We start from the raw sequence: 21,981 nt of genomic DNA on the forward strand, positions 1-21,981 counted from the left end.
GATTTTTGGTTAGCCACATAGATACAAAATGATGAAGATAATTTTAATGTAATTTTTCCTAGTATTGTATTTAAAAATCTGGTTAGGAAAAAAAGAGCTTTTCATTGACCAGATGGGAAATCATTTGTTGTAATGTATACCCGTTTTTGGCTCTACGAGGTTAGCACGAATTTTAAAAAGTACAGTGTCATGACTCATTCAGAGGAAAAGTAATATATTATAAACATTCCTCAATAATTAAGCTAACAGCAATAAATGCATTGAGGAGTTTGTGTTGGACATATGGAGAAGCATATGTTCTCTCTCATCCTCCTAGCTGATGTAGCTGAGAATTTCAGATTATCTCTATGAAAAGAGATAAAAGGTGAACTATAATAAGCCTTGTATAAACATATATGTTGAATTCTAGAATCAAAGAAGAGGATAAAATTTTATAAAAATAGTAAAATGCCTTTATAATGTTAGAATTAGGAAAAGAATGAATTCTTTATAGGTTAAATTATACTAGATTTTTATTGTAGACCTGTAGTTTTTAAGCTTCTAGGGGTATGATCTGACCTGTAGGACAGCCAAATTATTTGTGTAGTAATAAACATATATTATAATGAAATTTAACTGTAGTTATATTGCTTAATAAAGACACTAAATAAATATTTTGAAGTTACTACAAAATTTTAGAATTCTCCTAAGTCATCAGATTTACATTTTGGAGAGCCTATTTACTTTCCACATTTCAGAATTTCAAACTTTCTAAATGATTTTGATGGAATTATTCTTCTTTGGAATAATTATGCATTCTCCCTATATAATATAAATACTTCATATATATGTATATGTATATATATATATTCTAAATGCCTATCCATCTTAATGAACTAACCAGATGTCTCAATGATTAGTCTATTAAAGAACCAATTACCTTTCATGTTCTAGTGATTACCAACCAATACTTTTTATGGCTATCACAAACCTCTCTCTCAGGCATGGTTTTTGCTACCTGTTGTGATTTCTAATATGACAACTCAAAACTATTTATCTATTTCATTAATCAATCAACAAATATTTATTAAGTTGACACTATGTACCAGACACTGTGCTAAGAGATAGTGACCAAAAGCTCAAAGTGAAACAGTTCCAGGTCTCAAGGAACTTATATTCTAGCAGGAAATATTCTCAAATACTCAAATAGATCTGTGATTTTATTAATTCAAGAGTTCCATCCAATGATGGAGATGTAAACTAATCCTTAAGAGAAGCTGGAATCTGTTCCTTGCAATTTCCACCCATTGCTTCTAATCCTACCAAATGCGATCAAGGTTAAAAAAAAGTTCAGTTTTGGACACATTAAGTTTAAGACTAACAATGTCAAAGGCTTCAGGAAAGGCTGAATATGATTACTGAGAAAAGGCCATTAAATTGGACAACCAAGAAATGACTGATGACTCTAGAAAGACCTATTCCAGTTGAATAATGAGATCACAAGCCATATCACCAAAGAGCTGAGAAGAGAATGAGGGGAAAGGAGGGGCATCTACTGAAGACTTCTCAAGGAGTTTAACCACAAAAAGATGTAAAAGTATAGGGAGATAGCTAGAAAGGATGGATGGATCAAGTGAGGGTTTTTGAAGATGGGAGAGACATAACATGCTTGTAAGGAGTATGAAAGCAACCAGTAGACATGGAGAAAGTGAATATGAAAACAAATAATGAAAATGAAAGTGAGAGAGAGTGGGGATGAAATAGGGGACAGTGTTGGAGGAGACAGGATGGAATAGGATCACGTGCATGTAGAAGGGTTTATCTTGGCAAGGAAAAGGACCACCTCATCATGCTACACAGGAGTGAAGAGACTGACAGTGGCAGACAGCTTCGAATGATGTGAGATGAGGAGGAGGGGAGAAGAAGGAGCTCTCTATGAATGACCTCATTTTTTTCATGAAAGGTGAGGTAAAGCTCTTAGCAGAGAGGGTGGTAGGAGGGGAACCATGGGAGGTTGGAGAAGGATGAAAAGGTTAAGAAAAGTCCCTGTGATCTTTGGACTAGTGAGTCAAACAGGGAAATGTAAAAGAATTGTCTTGCTGTGAGGCCCAGTTGAGATGACATAACATACATTTGCAGGGGTCTTAGCACAGTTTTATGATTTCATCCAGCTTTGTTCAGTATGATATGAATCAAAAGTAGAGGCTTAGCAGAGCAAGTTTCTTGACAGTGTAAGGATATGAGGGAATAACCACAGTTAGGGGGCATAATAAGAATGATCACTCAGCAAAGGAGCTGAAGAAGAAACAAGAAAAATAAGGAAGTAAATCAGCAGAGTAGTATCAGAACTCAGAAAAGAGTGTCAAGGAAGAGAAGGCAATCAGCAATGTCAAGTGCAGCAGATCCATTAGGTAGTAAAAAAACCAAACCATTGACTAGGCACTTACCAGCTGACTGGTGTACTAAGTGCTGGAGACACAAAAACCAGCTAAAGAGGACAGTCCTTGCCCTCAGGGAGATTATGCTTTGAGGGAAGACAATATATAAAACAGAGCTGAAAAGGGTGGGGTGAGGAAGAACAGACCATACAGGGGCATAGTGGCTGTTCTGGGTCCTTCCCCAAAATAGAGGTTCTGGAAATAACCCACCAATGGGAGAAGTGAGCATATACAATTTTTTCAAAAAGTCTGATTGACAAGGGAAGAGAGATGAAGGCTCAGGGGATGGTAGGTTTTATGAAGGTGGTTTTTTTTTTTCTCTTAAGGATGGAAGAGGGGAGTTTAGGTATGTTTGAAAGCAGCAAAGAAAGAACTGGCAGATAGGGAAAGATGGAAGATTCAAGGGAGAGGAAGGTTGAGGATGAAATTTGCTGGAGAAGAACAGAAGGGATGGGATAAAGGACACAGGTAAGTGACCTTAGCAAGGATAAGGGACACCTCTTTATCTAAAACTGAGGTAAAGAAGGAAAGGGTAGAAGATAATATCAAGGAGTTTTGAAATAAAGTGAATGGGAGAAGAGGTAATTCATATCAAATGGTTTCAGTTTTTTCAGGAAATAGGCAAAGTACCTATAGGGGTGGCTGTGGTAAGAAAGAATAGATAAGGGGCATATAGCATACATAGATGTTTAGCATATCAGTATATACCCTTTAGGAATATAAAGTATATATCATCTCCCTAACCTACTGATGTCACAACCCTGTCAAAAGAGGAAAAGACATGAGCATGAGGTCATGACCTGTCCTTGACAAAGCCATTCTGAATCTGTGATAGCTACTTTCTTTTCTAAATGCTCACAATCTATCAATTCAATAATACATTCTAAAATTCTGCCAGAAATTGAAATTCACTGGCCTGTAGATTTCAGACTCTATCACATTCTCTTTTGGGAAAATGTGAAGAACATTTGCTTGTCTACAGTATTGCAATCTCTCTGATATTCTCCATGAATATGACTTCTCAAAGATGACCGACAGTGGTTTAGCAATCATATCCATGAGTGCTTTTTTCTTTCAGTATTTTTAGTTTTCATACTGTTATTCTGAACTTGACAAACAATAATATTTCTATGCACAAAGAACAGAAAAAAATACATATAATTTATATATTTAAATGTCCATGCTATTTAATTATAGATGATAATTTCTATTACATATAATATGGATTTAAAATATATAATAAATGTAACTTCTTTAGCTTCTTTTTGTCTCTGCCTCCTTCTGAATTTCCTTCTGTTCTCTTGCACATTGAGAAAAATGTTTCATTTTCTGTCTTATTCATTTTCTTGCTTGTTCATATTTGTTTAATTATTATTACCAACCTGTCTGACCTCTCAAATTTTCCTTCTCTTCCCTTCCCACTCAGGAAAAGAAATTCCTCCCTTGTAACACATAAGCAGAGTCAAGCAAAACAAATTCACACACTAGCCATGGCTGAAAACATGTCTTGTTCTATGCCACTCTAATCCATCAGCTATCTGTCAAGAGGTGAGAGGAATGCTTTACCATTGATCTTTTGGAGTCATGATCAGAGTTAAGTCTTTCAAGGTTGTTTTTCTTTTAAAATGTTATAGTCATTGTGCAAACTCTTCCCTTGGTTCTTTTAACTTTTCTCTGCATCATTTCATACAAGCTTTCCAAAATTTCTTTGAATCTGTCCCTTTGGTACTTTGTTATGTTCAATAAGATTGCATTACATTCCCCCACCATAATCTGCTCAACCATTCCTCCATTGATGGGCATCCCTTAGCTTCAAGGTCTTTACTACAAGGAAAAGTGCTATTATAAATGTTTTTGTACATATGAGTCCCGATATCTTGGGGGTATCTGTGTACTAGGGTTATATGGCTGGATCACAGAGTATCCACAGTTGAGTGACTTTTTTAGGTTTAGTATGAAATTGTCTTCCAGCATGGCTTCAAGACCATTCTATCAACATTCATTAATGTGACTGTCTTCCCACATTCCTTCCAACAAGTTATTTTGTTCTTTAAAAATCATTTTTGTCAATCTGATGGGTATAAGATGGAAACTTAGAGCTGTGTAATTTTGCCTTTCTCTTGTTATTAGTGACTCGGAGCATTTTTTTTCATATAGTTGTTGATAGCTTGTTTTTCTTCTTTTGTGAATTGTCTATTCATATCCTTTGATCATTTATCTAATGTGGATGACTAATATATATTTGATTTATTACCCTGTATATCTTAGCCAATATTTATCATAGAAGCCTGTTGCAAATAATTTTTCCAAGTTAATTCTAAGCTAATTTCCTATATTTTAAGTACATTTTTTGGTGCAAAAGCTTTTCAATTTTTAGTCAAAATTGTCCACTTTATCACATGATACTGTTTATCCCTTCTCAAGAGGTCAAGAACTCTTCTTTTATCCATGATCCTGATTAATGCAAACAATGAATCTTGTAGAATAGTAATATTATTCAAATTCCCACTACTTGAAATTGTAATTATGTGTAAAATATGTCAATTGATTCCAGTCCAATAGAAATATGCAGTATGATGAGACTACATAATGGGATTCATTATTCACACTAATCAGGACCTTACTTTATCTCCTCCCTTCCTAGGACTTTAGTATATCTCCTCCCTTTCTCCTCTTAGTAGTGTATGATGTGATCTTTTATATTTAGGTAATATATCAATTTGCAGCTTATTGTGGTGGCATAAGATGCTAGACTAAGCTTAATTTCTGTCAGATTGATTTTCTTTATTTGTCAGTAGTTTTTTGGTGAATACTTAATCATTTGAATTTGTTGGGTTTTATTTTAGTTATTTGAACATTTAACTACCATGTTCACTTGTTTTTGCATCTAATACATTCCACTGATTAACTTTAATACTTTTTAATCAGTATCAAAAACTTTAATGATTACAGCTTTATAGTATAGTTTAAGTGCCAATACTAATAGGTTCCCTTCTGGCTGACTTTTTTTTATTATTTCCCATGAAATTTTGAATTTTTTGATCATATGGCAGAAATGTGTTGTTTTCTCTAGCTCTATAAAATAAGCCTTAGTAGTTTGATTTGTATGGCATTGAATAGGTAAATTAATACAGGTGATAGTCATTTTTAGTACATTGACACAGTCCAACCATGAACAAATAATAGGTCTCCAATTATTTAAGATGATTTATTTTTACCAATGATTTATGGAAAATTGACAATAGTTGTCCTCTGAATGCCTGATAGAATTTGCTTATAAATCCATCTGTTACCAAGTTTATTTTTCCTTTTAATGACTTGTTTAATTTCTTTTTCTGAGACTGGGCTATTGTCTATTTCATGTGGTGTTATTAAGGAATTTTAGAGTTTTATTAAAATTCATCCATTAAATGATCAATTTTCATTGGCATACAAATAAGCAAAAGTTTCTTTTTTTTTATTAAATTTTTATTTTTATTAAGCTTCTCTGTATTCCTCTATCTCCTCCCAGACTACCACCTTCGTAATAGAAAATTTAAAAAGAAAAAGAGAAAGCAGAGAAAAAATTCAGCAAAAAAAATGACCAATACATAAAATAATCCGCTATTACACACAATGTTCCACACCTATGGATTCCCCTTTCCCCCACCTCTGTAAAGGGGGGGGAAGGGGTATTTTTTAAATCTCTTATTTGGGACCATGCTTTTTCTTTGTAATTTGGAAACATTAATTTTAGATTGTTTTGTAGTCATTCTTTCCATTTACACTGTAGTCATTGTCTATATTGCATGAAAAGATCTCCATAAACTGACACAAAGTGAAATATGCAATGTAGACAAAGTAATATACCATTACACTCATGTACCATAATGCATTTAACCATTCCTCAATCAACAGTCAGACACAATGTTTTTAGTTCTTTGTTATTACAAAAAGTTCTGCTATAAATATTTGTGGGGTGGGGGAGTGGCGGGAGAGGTTGTTACATAGAGTCTTTTTGTCAATAACTGGTAATTCCACTGTCTAATGGGGGAATCTATGGGACCAACCATAGATGTAGACATTTTAGTCATTTCATTTGCATAATTCCAAATTGTTTTCCAGAATGGCTGTACTATTTTATAGCTCCACCAACAATACATTATTGGACCTGTCTTTCCATATCTCTTCCAATATTAACTATTCTGATCTTTTGGCAATTGTCAACTGGCTGAGTATGAGGTAAAACCTCAGAGCTGTTCTTCATTTCTTTACTATGGTTTTTATTGGATTATTTTCTCATCTTTTGAGAACTTCATATCCTTTTACCACTTTTCCACTGAAGAATGGCTTTTGGTGTTATATATTTCTGTAAGTTTTCTATATATTTTGGATACCAAACCCTTATAAGACAAAGATTTTTCCCAGTCAATTACATCCTTCCTTATCTTGGATGCATTCATTTTACAAATGTAAAAGAAGTAAAACTTTCCTAATAAGTTTCTTTATTTACTCTTCTTTGTTGAGAGTTTTTTTTAATACTAGTGATTTGGTTTCATTCTCTTTTCGTAATAAAAATAGGAAATAGTTTATTTTATTGATCTTAAAACACCTCATTTTTATTTAGCAATTCCATTTTTTAACTTCGTTAATCTCTTATTTGATTTTTCAGAATTTTTATTTTTGCCTTTAGTTGGGAGCTTTTGATGTGACTTTTCTAGCTGTTTTTAGTGGTGACATGGCCAGTCACTGTTTTGTTCTTTGTTTTTCAGTAAGGAAAATGTATAATGATATAAATGTTCCCAAAGGGATGATTTTGATGGTATTTCAAAAGTTTCTGATATGTTGTCTCACTGTTGTTATTTTCTTTAAGAAAATTATCTATTATTTCTATGATTCCATTTAAGTCTGAATTCTTTCTTCAAGTGTCCTTTATTAATTATAATTGTATTGTGTTGTAGTGAGCAAAGTACGTTCAAAATTTCTGCTTTTCTGAATTTATGAGGTTTTTATGCTGTAGCATAGTCATCTTTTGTGTATGTACCATGCTCAGATGAAATATATGTCTATTCCTTTCTATTCTCACTCAGTAATTTCCAGAGTCATTATATTTAACTTTTCTAAAATTCTACTCAGGTCTTTAATTTCTTTCTCATTTCATTTTTTATTAGATATCTTTGGATCTGCAAGGGGAGTGTTGAGTTATTGTTGTTATTGTTTTACTATTTCCCTCTTTTTGATATTTAATTATTTTTTCCTTAATATTAATGATAATAGCTAGCATATATAGCTCTTTAAATTTTATAAAGTGCTTTATGAATATTATCTCATTTTATTCTCATTTACCTTGGGAGGTATTACTATCCTCATTTTACAAATATGAAAACTGAAGTAAATGGAAGTTAAGTGACTTGCACAGGGTTACACAGCTAGCAAATCTCCACTGCCAGATTCAAATTTGGGTCTTCCTGATTCCAGGTCCAGCACTCTATTCACTGCACAACCTAGCGGCTGTTATGTATTTACATGCTATGCCATTCCATGAAAATGTATCAGGTATTAATATCTCATTGTTTATATACAAGTATAATATAATTGACCTATTTATCTCTTTTAACTATGGCAATTTTTATAGCTGTCTTCTCTGAGATTGTGATTGCTACCAGACTTTTTGAGTTCATCTGAAGCAAACCTCCAATCTAGCCCTTCATTTTAACTCTAAATTTTTAAGTTCATAAGTGTTTATTATAACCAATGAATTCTTAGATTCTGCTTTCCAATCCATTTTACTATCCTCCTCCCAATTATGAGTGAATTCATCACACTCACATTCAGGGCTATAATCATTCATTGTATATTTCCCTCCATCATTAATCATTTTTTTTCTCTCTGTCCCACCTCCTCACCCCACCCTTTATAAAGAAGGTAGTGAAAGAGAAGGAATGTGCTCAATATTAGCAAACTATAATAGAAGCAGTGTGCTTTTTTTACTCCACTGCCTGTTCCCCCTCACCTTTTCACTTCAAATATACCCCAGATGGCTGGTTCTCTTTCTTTCTTTCCTTTTAATTACCCTTTGCAATGCACCCTCTGAAAATGAGATTTGTTTTGTTTGTGAGTCCTCCTTCCCCAACTTTACTCTCTTTTCTCCCTTTTTCCTATACCTATCTGTTTTCCTGTTAGATTAATGTAATGTGTTTCTGTTTCAAACTCTTGGGTGTATGTGTGTATGTGTGTGTGTGCTTTCAACACTCCTTTCTTTGGTTCATATAAGAACAAAATTCCTTTGACCCTGTTCTTCATGTTTTATACTCTTCTTAGTGGACCCCAATTATGAGAACTTATAAGTTCCAACCCTTTCCTCCCTGTTTCTTCCCTAATATATTCCTTAATTTTCTCATTGGGGAAGTTAAGTGGTGGTATGGATAGAGCTCAGGCCCTGGAATAAGTAAGACTCATCTTCCTGAGTTCAGATCTGGCCTCAGACACTTACTAGCTGTGTGATCCTAAGCAAATAATTTAATTGTGATTTACTCAGTTTCCTTATCTGTAAAATGAGCTAGAGATGGAAATGGCAAACCATTCCAGTATTATTGTCAAGAAAACCCCAAACGAGATCACAAAGGGTCAAATATGACAAAAATGAATGAACATTTTCTCCTTTATTTTTCCTCTCTGAAGACCACCAAGATAGGACACGAGCACCCCAATGTCCAGTTTTTGTCTAATTTAGCTGCCTCTGTGACTCTTGCAGATATCAGAATTCTGAAGAGACACTTGTCTCTTTTCCCTCTTTCAGGCTATATTAGCCCATCATCACTTTTGAGTTTCTTCCAATAGTTCAAAGGAATTTACCTTCATGGGTTTTGCTTATTCCTGGTGTTTGCATTCTAAAGTTTCTACTTAAGACTGACTTTCATTAGGAACGTTGGAAAGTCCTCTCTCCTGTTAAAGGCCCATTTTTTTTCAACTGTTACTTTAACTCTTTTTATCTTTTTTTCCCTTTCAAACAGATAACCATATTTCAATCATAGGCTCATCCTCCTTATAATCTCAATGATATCTGCTTCCTTGCACTTGGATCACTTTGCTATTACTGATAATTTGTGAATTTGTATATAACAGCGAAGGTCACGTGCTTCATTGTTGCCCCTTCTTCAAGATTGTTTGCTATGTTTTATTTGTCCCCTATACTACTATTTTTCTTATTCTGGACATACTACTGTCTATGATAAATAACCCAGTAAGCGCGTGTATATGTACATGCATATACACGAGTACCTATAATATACATGTTCTATACATGTATACATTAATATGTACATATATACATGAAAAAGCAGTTTTCTCCTTCTTTTGCCTTTTCAATTTTAAATACTTCTGATAAAATTTATTAAGACTCCAAGCAAATATATTTTTATTGTCCTGTAATCTTAAATTTAGTTTCTTCCACCCTCCAAATTCCTGGTGGAAGGTAGGAGTGATTTTTTACTCTTCATATCCCTTTTCTTCTATTCTTGGAAAAAATATTTAATTCTCCCTGAAAGCCTGGAGAATAGAAGCATTCCTCCAGCCCTTTCATTTCCTCCTACAAGAGAAAGACCAACTTGTACTTTATGCATAGCATGCTATTTTGCATTGGCAGAAACACAAACATGGTGTATTCTCTGTAGGTCACTGTAAAATTCCCCTTGCCTTCCATATTTGCTGCAAGGAAGACCTTCAGGCCTCTGTCATTCTTGTTAGTAGATCTTGCTCCTAACTCTGTGGTGAATTGATTTGGCAAACTGCCTATTTGCCACATGTGTTAGTTATGCTGCAGGCAGTTCAGAATAAGGCTTAATTTATTTATTTCAGGCTTCCTACCTTTTCTGATGATAGGATTCTAACTTGCTCAGCTGTCTTTGATTGGTAATTAGCAGATTCCTACCAAACTGTAATGCCAACAGAAGCTTGCCTTTAGCTAACTCCTGTGCAAGTCTCAAGCAGAAATATAATTACCAGAAAGGCTTTATGAATGAAAATGAATGAATGACTATGCATTATTAAGTGCTTACTTTGTGCCAGGCACTGTGCTAAATAAAACTATTTACCTATGTCTCCTCTCTTCTTCCTGATATTATTCTTGACTTTCAGAACAATGTGTATAAAAGTAATGCAAAATAAAGAAAAAAATAAAATAACTGGGATCATTTAACCTAGGGAAGAGGTGTGATACATAGCTTAATAATATTTTTTTAAATATTTGAAACTTAGTATCTTATTAATAGTCACAGGTAGGAAGGGCTTATAAGATGTCAAGGATGCAGCTGTTCCTTGACTTATGGCCCGGAGTCATCATTACAGAGTTCTTTGGTGTACAGTGTGCCTAAGATATCCAAAAGCTTGCAAAACAGCCAGATGTACAAGAGTTTTCCAGGGACACACACACACAAACACACACACACACACACACACACACTCTATAGACACACGAGAAAATCAACCCAGGTAATGACTCTCCAGATGGTTCTGTCACAAGAAGGTTATCACCAGTGAATCTTGCCTTCTCTTCTGTCAACATCATCAGTTTTACAAGTGCTACACAGGAGCCAATTTGGGAGCCCCAGTGAAGAAATGTGGGCTACCTCTGCTTTTATATCATGTTTATAAACGGCCTTATGGAGTGGCAGAGGCTGATGCTTTTATCAAGGCTCCTGACTACAGCTAATGCCTTCCTGCTCCCACAGGTCAATTGCACTGCCTCTTTGATTGCAGTGACAGGGAAGAGCCCACACCTATAGATTATTACTACACAAATTGATCTTCATTAGGAATGACATACTATTATACTTTGTTGAAAAAGTGTCTGATATATTCTTTAAAATGTACATAGGATTGCTTCAAAAGAAAAGTTACCATCTTTAAAGATAGAAAGTGCTCTTAAAGGACTGACCTAGAGAATTATACTACAATTTATTTACTACATTTTACTATTTTTCTACAATTATTATATTTTAAAAAACTTGAACATGATAAATACATATCATATTTATGTTATAAAAATGTTATAGTGTGAGGAGCAGAATGTAATCTGACTTAGCAGATCTAAAATGAGATCAGCATAGAAAGGCAGGTAAACACATAATTCCACTGACAGAAAGAAATCATGGGAATTTGAGGTGTTCTTGAATTTAGTTTACAACAGGAATAAGGTGGTAATTAGAAGCAGAAGAAAAACTCCTAGTCACTAACACCTGTATCAGGTAAAAGATCTTAGCATAATATCTAAAGAGGAGAGTTAAAGTAAACAAGTTAGTTTAATGAAACCTAAACCTCACTCAGGACATTTGAGTTCTCAGTATACACATAACTGGCACTGGGAAATGTTTACTTAAAGTGAATCCAAGTAAGCCAGGGATAAATATTTCATAGTAAAGAGTGAAAAACAAAGGTTTGGTTTGGTTTGGTCCCAACAAAAGTGGTTGGGACTCAATCTAAAAAAAAAAATCAAGAAAATAAGTCTATCTCCTATTTGACAAAATTTAGGTTGTAAATTGCAACTATATGATAATTCTTAGGATGAACAAACAATAAACCGGCTCGATTTTTTGGCTGATTTTTCCAAATAAAATCATATAGTAATCATCATAACAACAAGACATCATAATAACAACATGCAATATCCTTCACTTTACATTTGACTTTTGCTACACAATCATAAAGAAGGTCATTGTTGCGAAAATATTCTACAGCCGAATCAATTTTCTCAATGACTTCTCTTAATCTTTTGATATTAAAATAATTTTCTTTTGAAGTCCCTACCTACAATTACCAATAATCAGAGATGGAACAAACAACAAAGACATTAACTAACAGGCCAGTATGATCAGAGATAGACTCCAGTAAAGATGGGTGGGATGTTTGAGAGGGGACTAATTTTATAAGTGGTCAGCTCAGCAGGAAATAATTTTGTGTTATGACTTTTCTCCATTTCACTCTTCCAGCCTTGTAGGGAGGTAGCATGGCATTGTGGATAGAGAGCCAGCCTTGGGGTCAGGAAGACAGGTTTCCAGTTCTGCCTTTGATACTGACTGTGTGACCCTGAAGAAGTCATCTGTCCTCTCAGTGATTCCAGGCAATTTTCTTAAATTATAAATTACCAAAAAGCTGCTGATCTATATGGGTGGAGGGAATATACTTACCTGGAGTTCCCTACAACCAATGAAATTGCAGGTCTGCACCAAAACTAAATGCAAGCATAATTGTAGAGATTTGGATACTGAATGCTTAGATAATGAGGACCCCCATTTGGGTCACCCCTTCATACTTCAGATATCAAGTAGGTAGAGCAGGCCAAAAGAATAAATCCCCAAACTCCAGAGATGAGAGAATGAGTAAAAACAGCTTAGCAAAATGAGATTATTTCATGACATTGAAGACCATGTTACTGAGGAGATGGGAAACAGAAGAGTGCAGACTGCTATATTTGGAGTCTTCAGAGGTCCTACTGCCACATTCTGCCTGAAAAACCTGCTACCTGAGGGAACCTAATCAGGTCATCGACCCCTTTTGCCTCCAGTTTTCTCAACTATAAAATGAGGAGGTTGGACTAGATTTCTAAATCTATGAGCCAATGACATCAGGGGTCATGTGATTAATTCTGATTAATGTAAACAAGGATTTGGCTGTTTACTTACATTCATATTTTGAAACAAAGTGCCTTTGTTTACCCTGTTTTCTGCAGCTAGAATGCCATCTTCCTTATTTCTGATTGTTGATCTCTTACCCTAAACATAGGTCTGACCATATCATTCCCTGCTCAATGAGGGCCAGGCGCTTCCTCCTGCTTCCAGGATTAACGAGGATCTTTTTAGTTTGACATTTAACACTCAATCTAGCTTCAGTCTACCTTTATGGACTTATTTCACATGATTCCCCTTCACACATCTACTTTGTAGCCAAACTGACATAGGTAGGGATTCCCAAAATCAACTTCCATCTCCTATTTTGGCAACTTTCCATTGGCTTACTTGTAGAATTGGGATGCACTCCCTGCTCCCTGCTCTTAGCATTCTCAGCTTCCTTCAGGTCTCATCTCTGGTGCCGCCTCCTATGGAAAAGCCTTCCCAGTCCCCTGAGTTGCCAGCATTCGCTCCCTCCTCAAATGATAATTACTTCTCTTTGTGTCGCCTCTAGTGCATAACAGGGTGCAGTGAACATAGCAAGTGCTTAACACGTGCTTAGTGACTGAATGTCAAATCAAAAAGTAGAAAGACTCAGCGTACGTGTCTTGGTCATCTGAAAAGAAACTTCTGTACCAGACAGACTTTGAGGACGAGATTTTTATTACCTAAAGAGAACTTTGTCATTGACTGTTCCCTACTTTGAATCACATCCGAGTGATTAGAGGAGTCCGAGGAGGGAAGAAGAGTGGGTCCAGACATGTGTAGGCCATGGCTGGGCAAATCTATTCTACATAGTAGACAACTAGGAGCATAGTGGATGCACCACTGGAGTCAGGAAGACCTAAGATATGGGCCTAGAATCAGGAAGACCTAAGATATGGAAAGTGCTTAGCACAGTGCCTGAAACATAGGTGATTAATCAATGCTTGTTTCCTTCCTTCTATAAAGTTAATATGTTATGCATATGTATCATATCATAGCCACTAATATTTAAAAGAACCAGAAATTTGAGGGAATTGAAATTTCTCCTTCAATTTCAGAGTAAATCTATATAATTCTATTCTTAGCTACTACTGATAAATCTTTTTCAATTCAATGAAAGGCTCAATGAAGGACCAATGTGTCATAAACTTTAATTCTGACAAGACATTGAGACAAATATCATGTCAGATTTTTTTTCCTTATTTTTTTTACTGTCCTTTACTTAAGTATATGATGAAGGGACCCTTCTCTCTATTCTCCAGCTCTTGCTCTATGATCCCATGATCATTGTCTATTATGTAGGAAGATGTTTCCTTATCACATTCCAATATTTATAGTCTTCCTACTACTATGAATTTGGGGCCTAGTATCTTCAGCTTGGTTTTTGACATTGAACAAATTAGTAGATAAATGCCTAATTCCCCTAATAATTGCAGTAATAATCAAATGGCTAAGGGAGATGATCAGAAGTGGTCGGGGAATTATCTAAAATGAACTAGATTTGTCTTTTCATTATGTTACAAAAGCATGAGATGACTCTGGGTTAATATTTGGGTCCTTGGTCTTGGTCTCCAGCTAAACATATATTTTTTAAAAGACAATACTTGTAGGGTAACTAGGTGGCTCAGTGAACAGAGTACCAGCCCTGGAGTCAGGAGGACCTGAGTTCAAATCCAGCCTCAGACACTTAACACTTACTAGCCATGTGACCTTGGACAAGTCAGCCCCAATTGCCAATATTCCCTCCTCCAAAAAGCAAAAAAAAAAAAAAAAAAAACCCCAAACGAACAAACAAAAAAAGACAATACTTTCTTCCTCAACACATTATAATGGCAACGGGAAGACTTCAGAGAAGACTTTGTATAGTGATTTTTACATACATGGATACCAAGATCCTTTTTAACATCAAGAGTCACTGTTAGAGTTAGGACACTCACCTAAGGAAAGAAGGAGAAAAATGCTCTATGCAAGAAATCCAATGTAGTGGTTGATCGAAAGGCGATTCTAAAGAATCTGATGTAAGATCATCAGTGTCATTCTGAAATGCCCTGTTGAAACAGAAATAATTTTTTAAAGATAATAAACTGTGAAACATTGCATATTATACTTCAGTAAAGCTATTTTTGGATTTAGCCATTCTTCAGAACTAATTACTTAACAAAGAAACTGTTCTGGGGATACCACATGAAAAATACAAATTGTCTCCCTTGGGAATGTACTACACGTGTCAATGTGTGACTCAGAATATAGAAAGGCAGATCAGCGAGTCCAACAAAAAAGGCATGAAAGGACATTCAAGGCTTCTTGAGGACATTTATGTTGTTTGCATTTATAGAGAATAACAGTACCTTTAAATATTGTTCAGTCATGTCCGACTCTTCATGACCCCATTTGGGGTTTTCTTGGCAAAGATGTAGGAGTGGTTTGTCATTTCCTCCTCCAGCACGTTTTACATATGAGGAAACCTGAGGCAAACAGCTTTAAATGACTTGCCCAGGGTCACAGCTAATAATGACTGAAGCCAGATCTGAACTGAGGAAGAAGAATCTTCCTGATTCTAGGCCTGGTCCTCTGGCTACTCAAACTTCTAAATGTTAGGAATCAATCAGGGAACACTGATCAATATTGTGCATGACTGTACTGTGCTATTATTCCAAAAGGATACAAGGTGAAATGCATTGAGTGCATGAAACTAAAAGGAGGTACATTGGCATTTGTCCCCCATTTCCTATTTCAAAGGGTAAAAACTCTCTTCAATGTGAATAAAGCAAAATTACTTTTAGAAGGCTCATAGGATAATGCATTTAGAGCTGGGAGGAAGGAAGGAAATAACCATTTATTAAGCACCTGCTAAGTACTGGCACTGTGGTAAGCACTTCATAAATCTTACCTAATTTGGTCCTTCAACAACCCTGTGAGGTAGGTGCTAGTATGACCTCCATTTAACATATGAAGAAACTGAGTAAGACAAAGGTTAAATGACTTGCCCAGGATCACATTCTAGTACATGTCTAAGGACAGATTTGAATTCAGGTCTTCTTGACTCCAGGTCCAGCTTTCTATCCACTGTGCCACCTAGTTGTCCCAAGAACTTTAGAACAGACTTTCAAGGTCATCTAGGTGGATTGTTTTATTTTACTGACGAGGAACTGAAGCTGAGAGGTTGGGATTTCCCCAAACCACACCTATTAAGTATCTAATGGGATTAGAACCAAAGTCTTTTTGACCAGTCCAGTGTTTCCACCTACTACACCCTGCTGCCTCTCTGGGAATAGGACTTGACTTCTAGGAAATTAATCATCAATAAATCAAGAAGTAATGAGCATTTATTAAGGGCCTACTATGTGCCAAAGACCATGGCTAAGCACTGGTATTACAAAGAGATGCAAAAACACAAAAACAGCCTCTGTCCTCAGGGAACTTATATACTAGTGGGAAAACAACATGTAAATGGGAAGGTGTGTGGGTGTGGGTGTGTGTTGCCCACAGAGGTTAAGTGTACCCACATAGGTTTGTCTAGCTACGGCTCACAGGGAACCATGAATAAATAGATATCTTTAAAGTGAACTCTGCCTAACTTTCTCTAAGGGAGACTTGGATTCCTGACAGTAGAGGAAGCAGGAGATTGGTGCCAAAGGCTGACCACTCTGTTTTCTTTAGAGAAAGGTTCCTAAGGCTAGAATTATACTTATCCGTCCCTCCTAAATATTGTTAGTATAGGGAAAATAATGTTTAGGTTCAAGCTGCACTCCTGATTGGTATTCCTTAATAGAGAAGAAGTGCCCCAAACTATATTTGTAGAGAATGGGAGGAAGGCAAAGGGGAAGGCTGAAAGGACTGAGTAAGCCTATAGAAAGCAGCATTTGAGCTAAGCCTTGAATGAAAACAGATATGTCAAGAAGTAAATATGAGAAGAAAGAATATTCTGGGAATAAAGAACAGCCAGAATTCATCCTCTAGTAGCTAGCTTCTCTTTACATAGAGGGCTGACCCACCAGCATCACCGTGGAAGCCTTTGAGCATGGCATACCTATCAAAGCTTAAGCTCTATTGGCACAACCTCCAAAAATCCAGCACCATCACCTCTACACCACCAATCTAAGTACTACTCCAAGTCATCTGGAAATGCAATTATAACACTCCCTCCCCCCAGCCTCTTCCTTGCTTTTCATTGCACTTATGATCAAATTCTTTGTGGCAAAGCCAGGTTCAACCAGATTACATTTCCCTTGCATTTTCCTACTTCCCAGTGTGCCTCTCAGGTTCATACTACTCCATTTATCCAATTATCTACCTTCCACTTAATTTTTCCCAAGATGTAGCCTATGCCCAGAATACCCTTTCTTGCCATGGCTTTCTAAGTTACCTCTAAATGTTCAAGCAGCTCCTTAAAATCTGCCAACAAAATAACTTCCCTAATTGGCAGAAAAAAAGGAAATTTCCCTTGGCCATTTCTGACATAAATATGCAGTTCCCTTGATGATTCTCCTCCATCTGCCACTCAAAAATATGGTCTTTCCCCTCTGATTGCATTCAATTCCATTCTTCTGTGTCTTTTGCTGAATGCTTATCCCACACTTAGGGCTCTCCTTTAAATTTTAAGTTCCTGGAGAGCAAGGATTACATTGCTTAACTTGTATAATGCCAAGTGCAACTAAGTACTTAATGAATGCATTCTGACTGACTTTCTGATTGAAAGTGTCAGGAAAAATCTTTAAGAAAAGGATGAGTAATTGCTATAAAATGTTGCCTAATTACAACCTTATCTCTCAAGACTATAAGAAAAATGGAATAATTACTAATAATGGAATGTTTTTTTTAATGCCAGAAATTCTAAGAGAACAAATTGCTGGCAATATACTTTTTGCCAGAACATTTCTCCCAGAAACCTAAGTTCACTTATTCCTCTGACAGTTATACAATAATACTGGTAATTGTAAGGTTGTTTTGGCTATAAGAAATTTTATGGCAGATGTTTATGGTCTCAGAGGGGGAGGGATCTGTATGAGCATTTAATTCCACAGCAAGATCCCAAATTAGTTTCATTATTCTGGAGAGTATAACAGGGTGAGAATTGATCCACAAGCCTCAATGGAGGAATGAAATGATGAGATAGCTACAAGATATATTCTAATGATGTTTTGTTGTAGGGTTAGAAAGAGGGGGTGCTATAAATAATTCAGAGTAGAAGATAAAATATAATTGCATGAGCTGTAGCATGTTTTCCCCATGAAACACAATAGCATTTCTATATGGGGAAGTAATTACTCCTTTTAAAAAATAATTAAATGGACTATAGGTTGCACAGAATGATTATTAAATTTCCAAGCCTTCTTCCCAATCCAAAATACAGCAACATCTGAAATCAAGAATTCAAACCACAGAATATCTTGTGTATGGATTCAGTCAACCATGGCCAAATTACAACGAAGGTAGTTTGCTTTCCTTGCTCTCTCCTTATGGCTCCCTTCTCTCACTTCCTTTTAAACATTTTTTTCCACCTTCATCAGCCAGTATGGGCGACTCTCCTGTTGCCTTCTGCCCCCTTAATTAGCCTTGTCCTGTCTGAGCTGTAGCCTAAAATCCAAAGTTAGCCCTTTCATCCCTTAGCATATTGATGAATTTAACTAGTTCATAGAAAGGTGCCAATGACCTGATAGCAAGCCTGATGTGTTAACAAGGTCATAAGCTACCTTTGTATATCTCAGAATATCTACTACAGTGTTAAACACACTTAATTTTATATTGTTTAACCCAACCTCCAGGGTATTTAAAAGTGGCTATTTGTTAACAGCTCCTGCTTTCCCCAATAGTAAGTGGAGAGAGGTATCTTTTGCTGGGGAGAGCCCATTTGGTGGTCCTCAATCATAACATGTAGGCAATAGCCTATTCCACTCATGTAAAAGGTCAGCTCTTTATGGATACAGAGTTTCAGTATCATATTTAGAATCAAGAAGTATGAACAGTTAATATCTGTAGACAGTTTAAACCTTGTGTGATTCTAAGTACCCTTTTCTCCCCTATTACTCAACCCTCCCCCCCATTTCTTTTCCACCCCCTCTACACTATCACTACAGAAATAGAAGGGTTGATAGGACTATGGTATGTTTTGTATTTTATTAATTTCATGGGCTGCCATTAACCTAAAATATCATCCAATGACAATGCTCCATGTCAAGCTTCCCATGATTAGGTTCTTCATAATAAATTAATCCTCAAAGAGAAATCTCCTATTACTAGCACCCTAATAGAAGCCTTTTCATTATAATGAGCATCATCTCAGGGAACATGATCAGAGTTGCCTTTATTGGGTCCTATCAACCCCACATGTGTTGGCTCAACATTTAGGCCTGTTGGGGATGATTTGATCATGAGAGTGACTCAGGTCTGAGGGATATAGGTCCACCGTCATTTTAAAATGGCAAAGCAATACCCTCCTTGGCTGCTGAGTGGAAAGAGCCTTTTAAAAAGAAGAAACTATCTTTGTTCTTATTTCAAGATTATCCTTTCTAGCAAGTAATGCTCTATCATCAAACTCCCCATTAGAGATAGGGGTGGTGGGGGAAGAAGAAGGGTCCTCCTTCTACTTTCTGCTTCCCTTCCTGAGAAGTTAAGTGACTATCTTTCTCTCTAGGTTTAGAGGCATTTGAAAGGTCTAAAGGTCCAGTCCAATGAGGGAACTTGACCAGCAGCAAGGGAAGAAGACAACTACTAAGAAAAGGATAAGGCCAAGCCCCCTGGTTTGCCTTGACAAAAGACATGGACTTGGAAGGAGACAGTGCCTACTCAGCAGTCCTGCAAATGTTTAGATGAGGTTTAAGTATCGGCCTCCTAGCAGGCTGCAACATCACACTATATTCTATCTCTGTCTCTAGTCCTTTGTATTGGCCATCCCTCATGTGTATAGTGCACCCCTCATTACATCCACATCATGGAGCTCCTCTTTCCCTTGAAGGTGCAACTTAAGTAAGCACTTCTGCATTGTCTTTCTTGATCCACCAACAGCTAGTCAATGTTTCTCTAAGTTCCTGATATGTATAATTTCTTACAATGCAAGGATATTTTATTACATTCATGTTCACAATTGATGATCATGTACTTTGTTCCAGTTTTTCTACTGCAAAAAGTACTTCTAGGAATACTTTGGCACAGCATCCATCTATGTATATATGTATGTATGTATGTATGTATCTATCTATCCATTCATCCATCCATCTATCCATCCATCTATTTCTATCTATCTGTCTTTCTGTCCCTTGACACATCTCTTTCACCTCTTTGAGAGTATATGGACTATAGTGGGATCAATGGCTCAGGCTTTTCTCCTGTAATTACAATTGTTTTCCAGGACAGAATTGACTAATTAATAGTGCTAACAGTGGTACATTAGTGTTTATGTCTTCCCACAATTCCTCCAATAATTACAATGAACAACATTTATCATCCATGCTACTTGGTGAAACCTTTAAATGTAGCAGTTTAATGTTTAGAGTTGGCCTCAGAATCAGGGAGAGTTGAGTTCAAATTCTGATTCTGATATACATTAGCTATGAGCCCATGGGTCACTTAACCTCTCAGGGACCCAAGCAATACTGTAAGACTACAAGTTACAAAGAAAGTTTTAATCTTCATTGTTAGAAATTCTTCATCCAGAGCTACTTTCACCAAAGAAATAAGAAGGTTGGTTAAAAAATAAAAAAAGTCAAACCCCAATGTTGCTTTAATTGGCATTTCAGTCATTATTAGTAGTTCAGAACATTTTTTGTATGGTTCTTGACAGTTCATATTTCTTCTCTTGAAAAAATTTCTTCATATCCTTTGATCAGTGAATAATTTAGAATTTGATGTATTTATGTCAATCCCTATTATCTTGGATACTAGAGATATATAAGGCAGATGTTTTTGTTTCAAATTAATTTTCCTATAGCTGTGCTGATTTTGCTTATGCAAAGGAATTTTTCATTTTAGGTAATCAAAACTGTCTATATTATCTTTAATGACCACAACTATTCCTTTTTTATTGACTTCTCCCCTAATCATATTTGTGAAATTAACCTCGCTCCAACTCTAATTTTTTTTAATGATATGACCTTTTATATTTTCATGGCATATCTATGTGGAAATTATTGTGATATATGATGTAAACTGCTTCCCAGTGTCCCCAGCAGTATTTATCGAATAAAATGGGGTCCTCCATGAGTAAAATTTCTTTGTTTTATTGAATTATGGGGTACTGTGTTCAACTGCTTCTGAATTTTGCTTATCTGGTTCTACTAATGTACTTCTCTATTTTTTAAACCAGTACTAAATAATTTTGATGGCTATTGATTTGTGATATAGAGTTTCAGTAGTGTTAGCCCTCTCCCTCATCCCTTTATCCCCACCCCCATTCCCACTTTTTCCCACCAGATGAATTTAGTTTTTATTTGGACAATTTCTCTAAAGTAAATCCGTGGCAGTTTGATTGGTATAGCACTAAACATGTAAATGAATTTAGGCAGTTATCATTTTTATTACACTGCAGTGCCCAATCATTAATAATGAATGTCTCAAATAATTTAAGTATATATTTCTAGAAAGAGTGTTTTTCAATTTCTGTATGTCTTGATAAGTTAACATCCAAGCATTTTTTTCCATTTTGTAATAATTTTGAATAGTATTTCTCTTTGTATATTTTACTGGATTTTGTTACCTACAAAATTTTTGTGATAATTTTTGTGAATTTATTCTGTATATTGCTAGTTTAACTAATTTTTTACTTTATACTAGCTGTTTAACCCTGGGCAAGTCACTTAATTCTTTTTGTCTTAACTCCTCATCTGTGAAAGGAGCTAGAGAAAGGAGAAGGTAAACCACTCTAGTATCTTTGCCAAGAAAGCCCCAAATGAGGTTGCAAAGAGTCATATAGGACTGAAATGACTGAACAATATCAACAA

The 21,981-nt window shown here is 35.8% G+C and overlaps 1 protein-coding gene across 6 annotated transcripts in view; it reads right to left on the bottom strand.

Moving 5' to 3' along the window:
- KIAA0825 (KIAA0825 ortholog) overlaps positions 1 to 21,981 on the bottom strand; it is a 549,915-nt gene that overhangs the window by 326,391 nt on the left and 201,543 nt on the right. For all 6 annotated transcript variants that reach the window (XM_069085102.1, XM_069085097.1, XM_069085101.1 and 3 more), the window contains one exon: positions 14,983 to 15,093. In XM_069085102.1, the coding sequence (XP_068941203.1) occupies positions 14,983 to 15,093 (111 nt within the window). The remainder of the gene's footprint in view (positions 1 to 14,982; positions 15,094 to 21,981) is intronic.

Source organism: Petaurus breviceps, unplaced genomic scaffold (genome assembly GCF_028583685.1).
Source record: "Petaurus breviceps papuanus isolate PSGF00001 unplaced genomic scaffold, PetGlider_PUasm1.0 175, whole genome shotgun sequence".
Classification (NCBI taxonomy): Eukaryota; Metazoa; Chordata; class Mammalia; order Diprotodontia; family Petauridae; genus Petaurus; species Petaurus breviceps.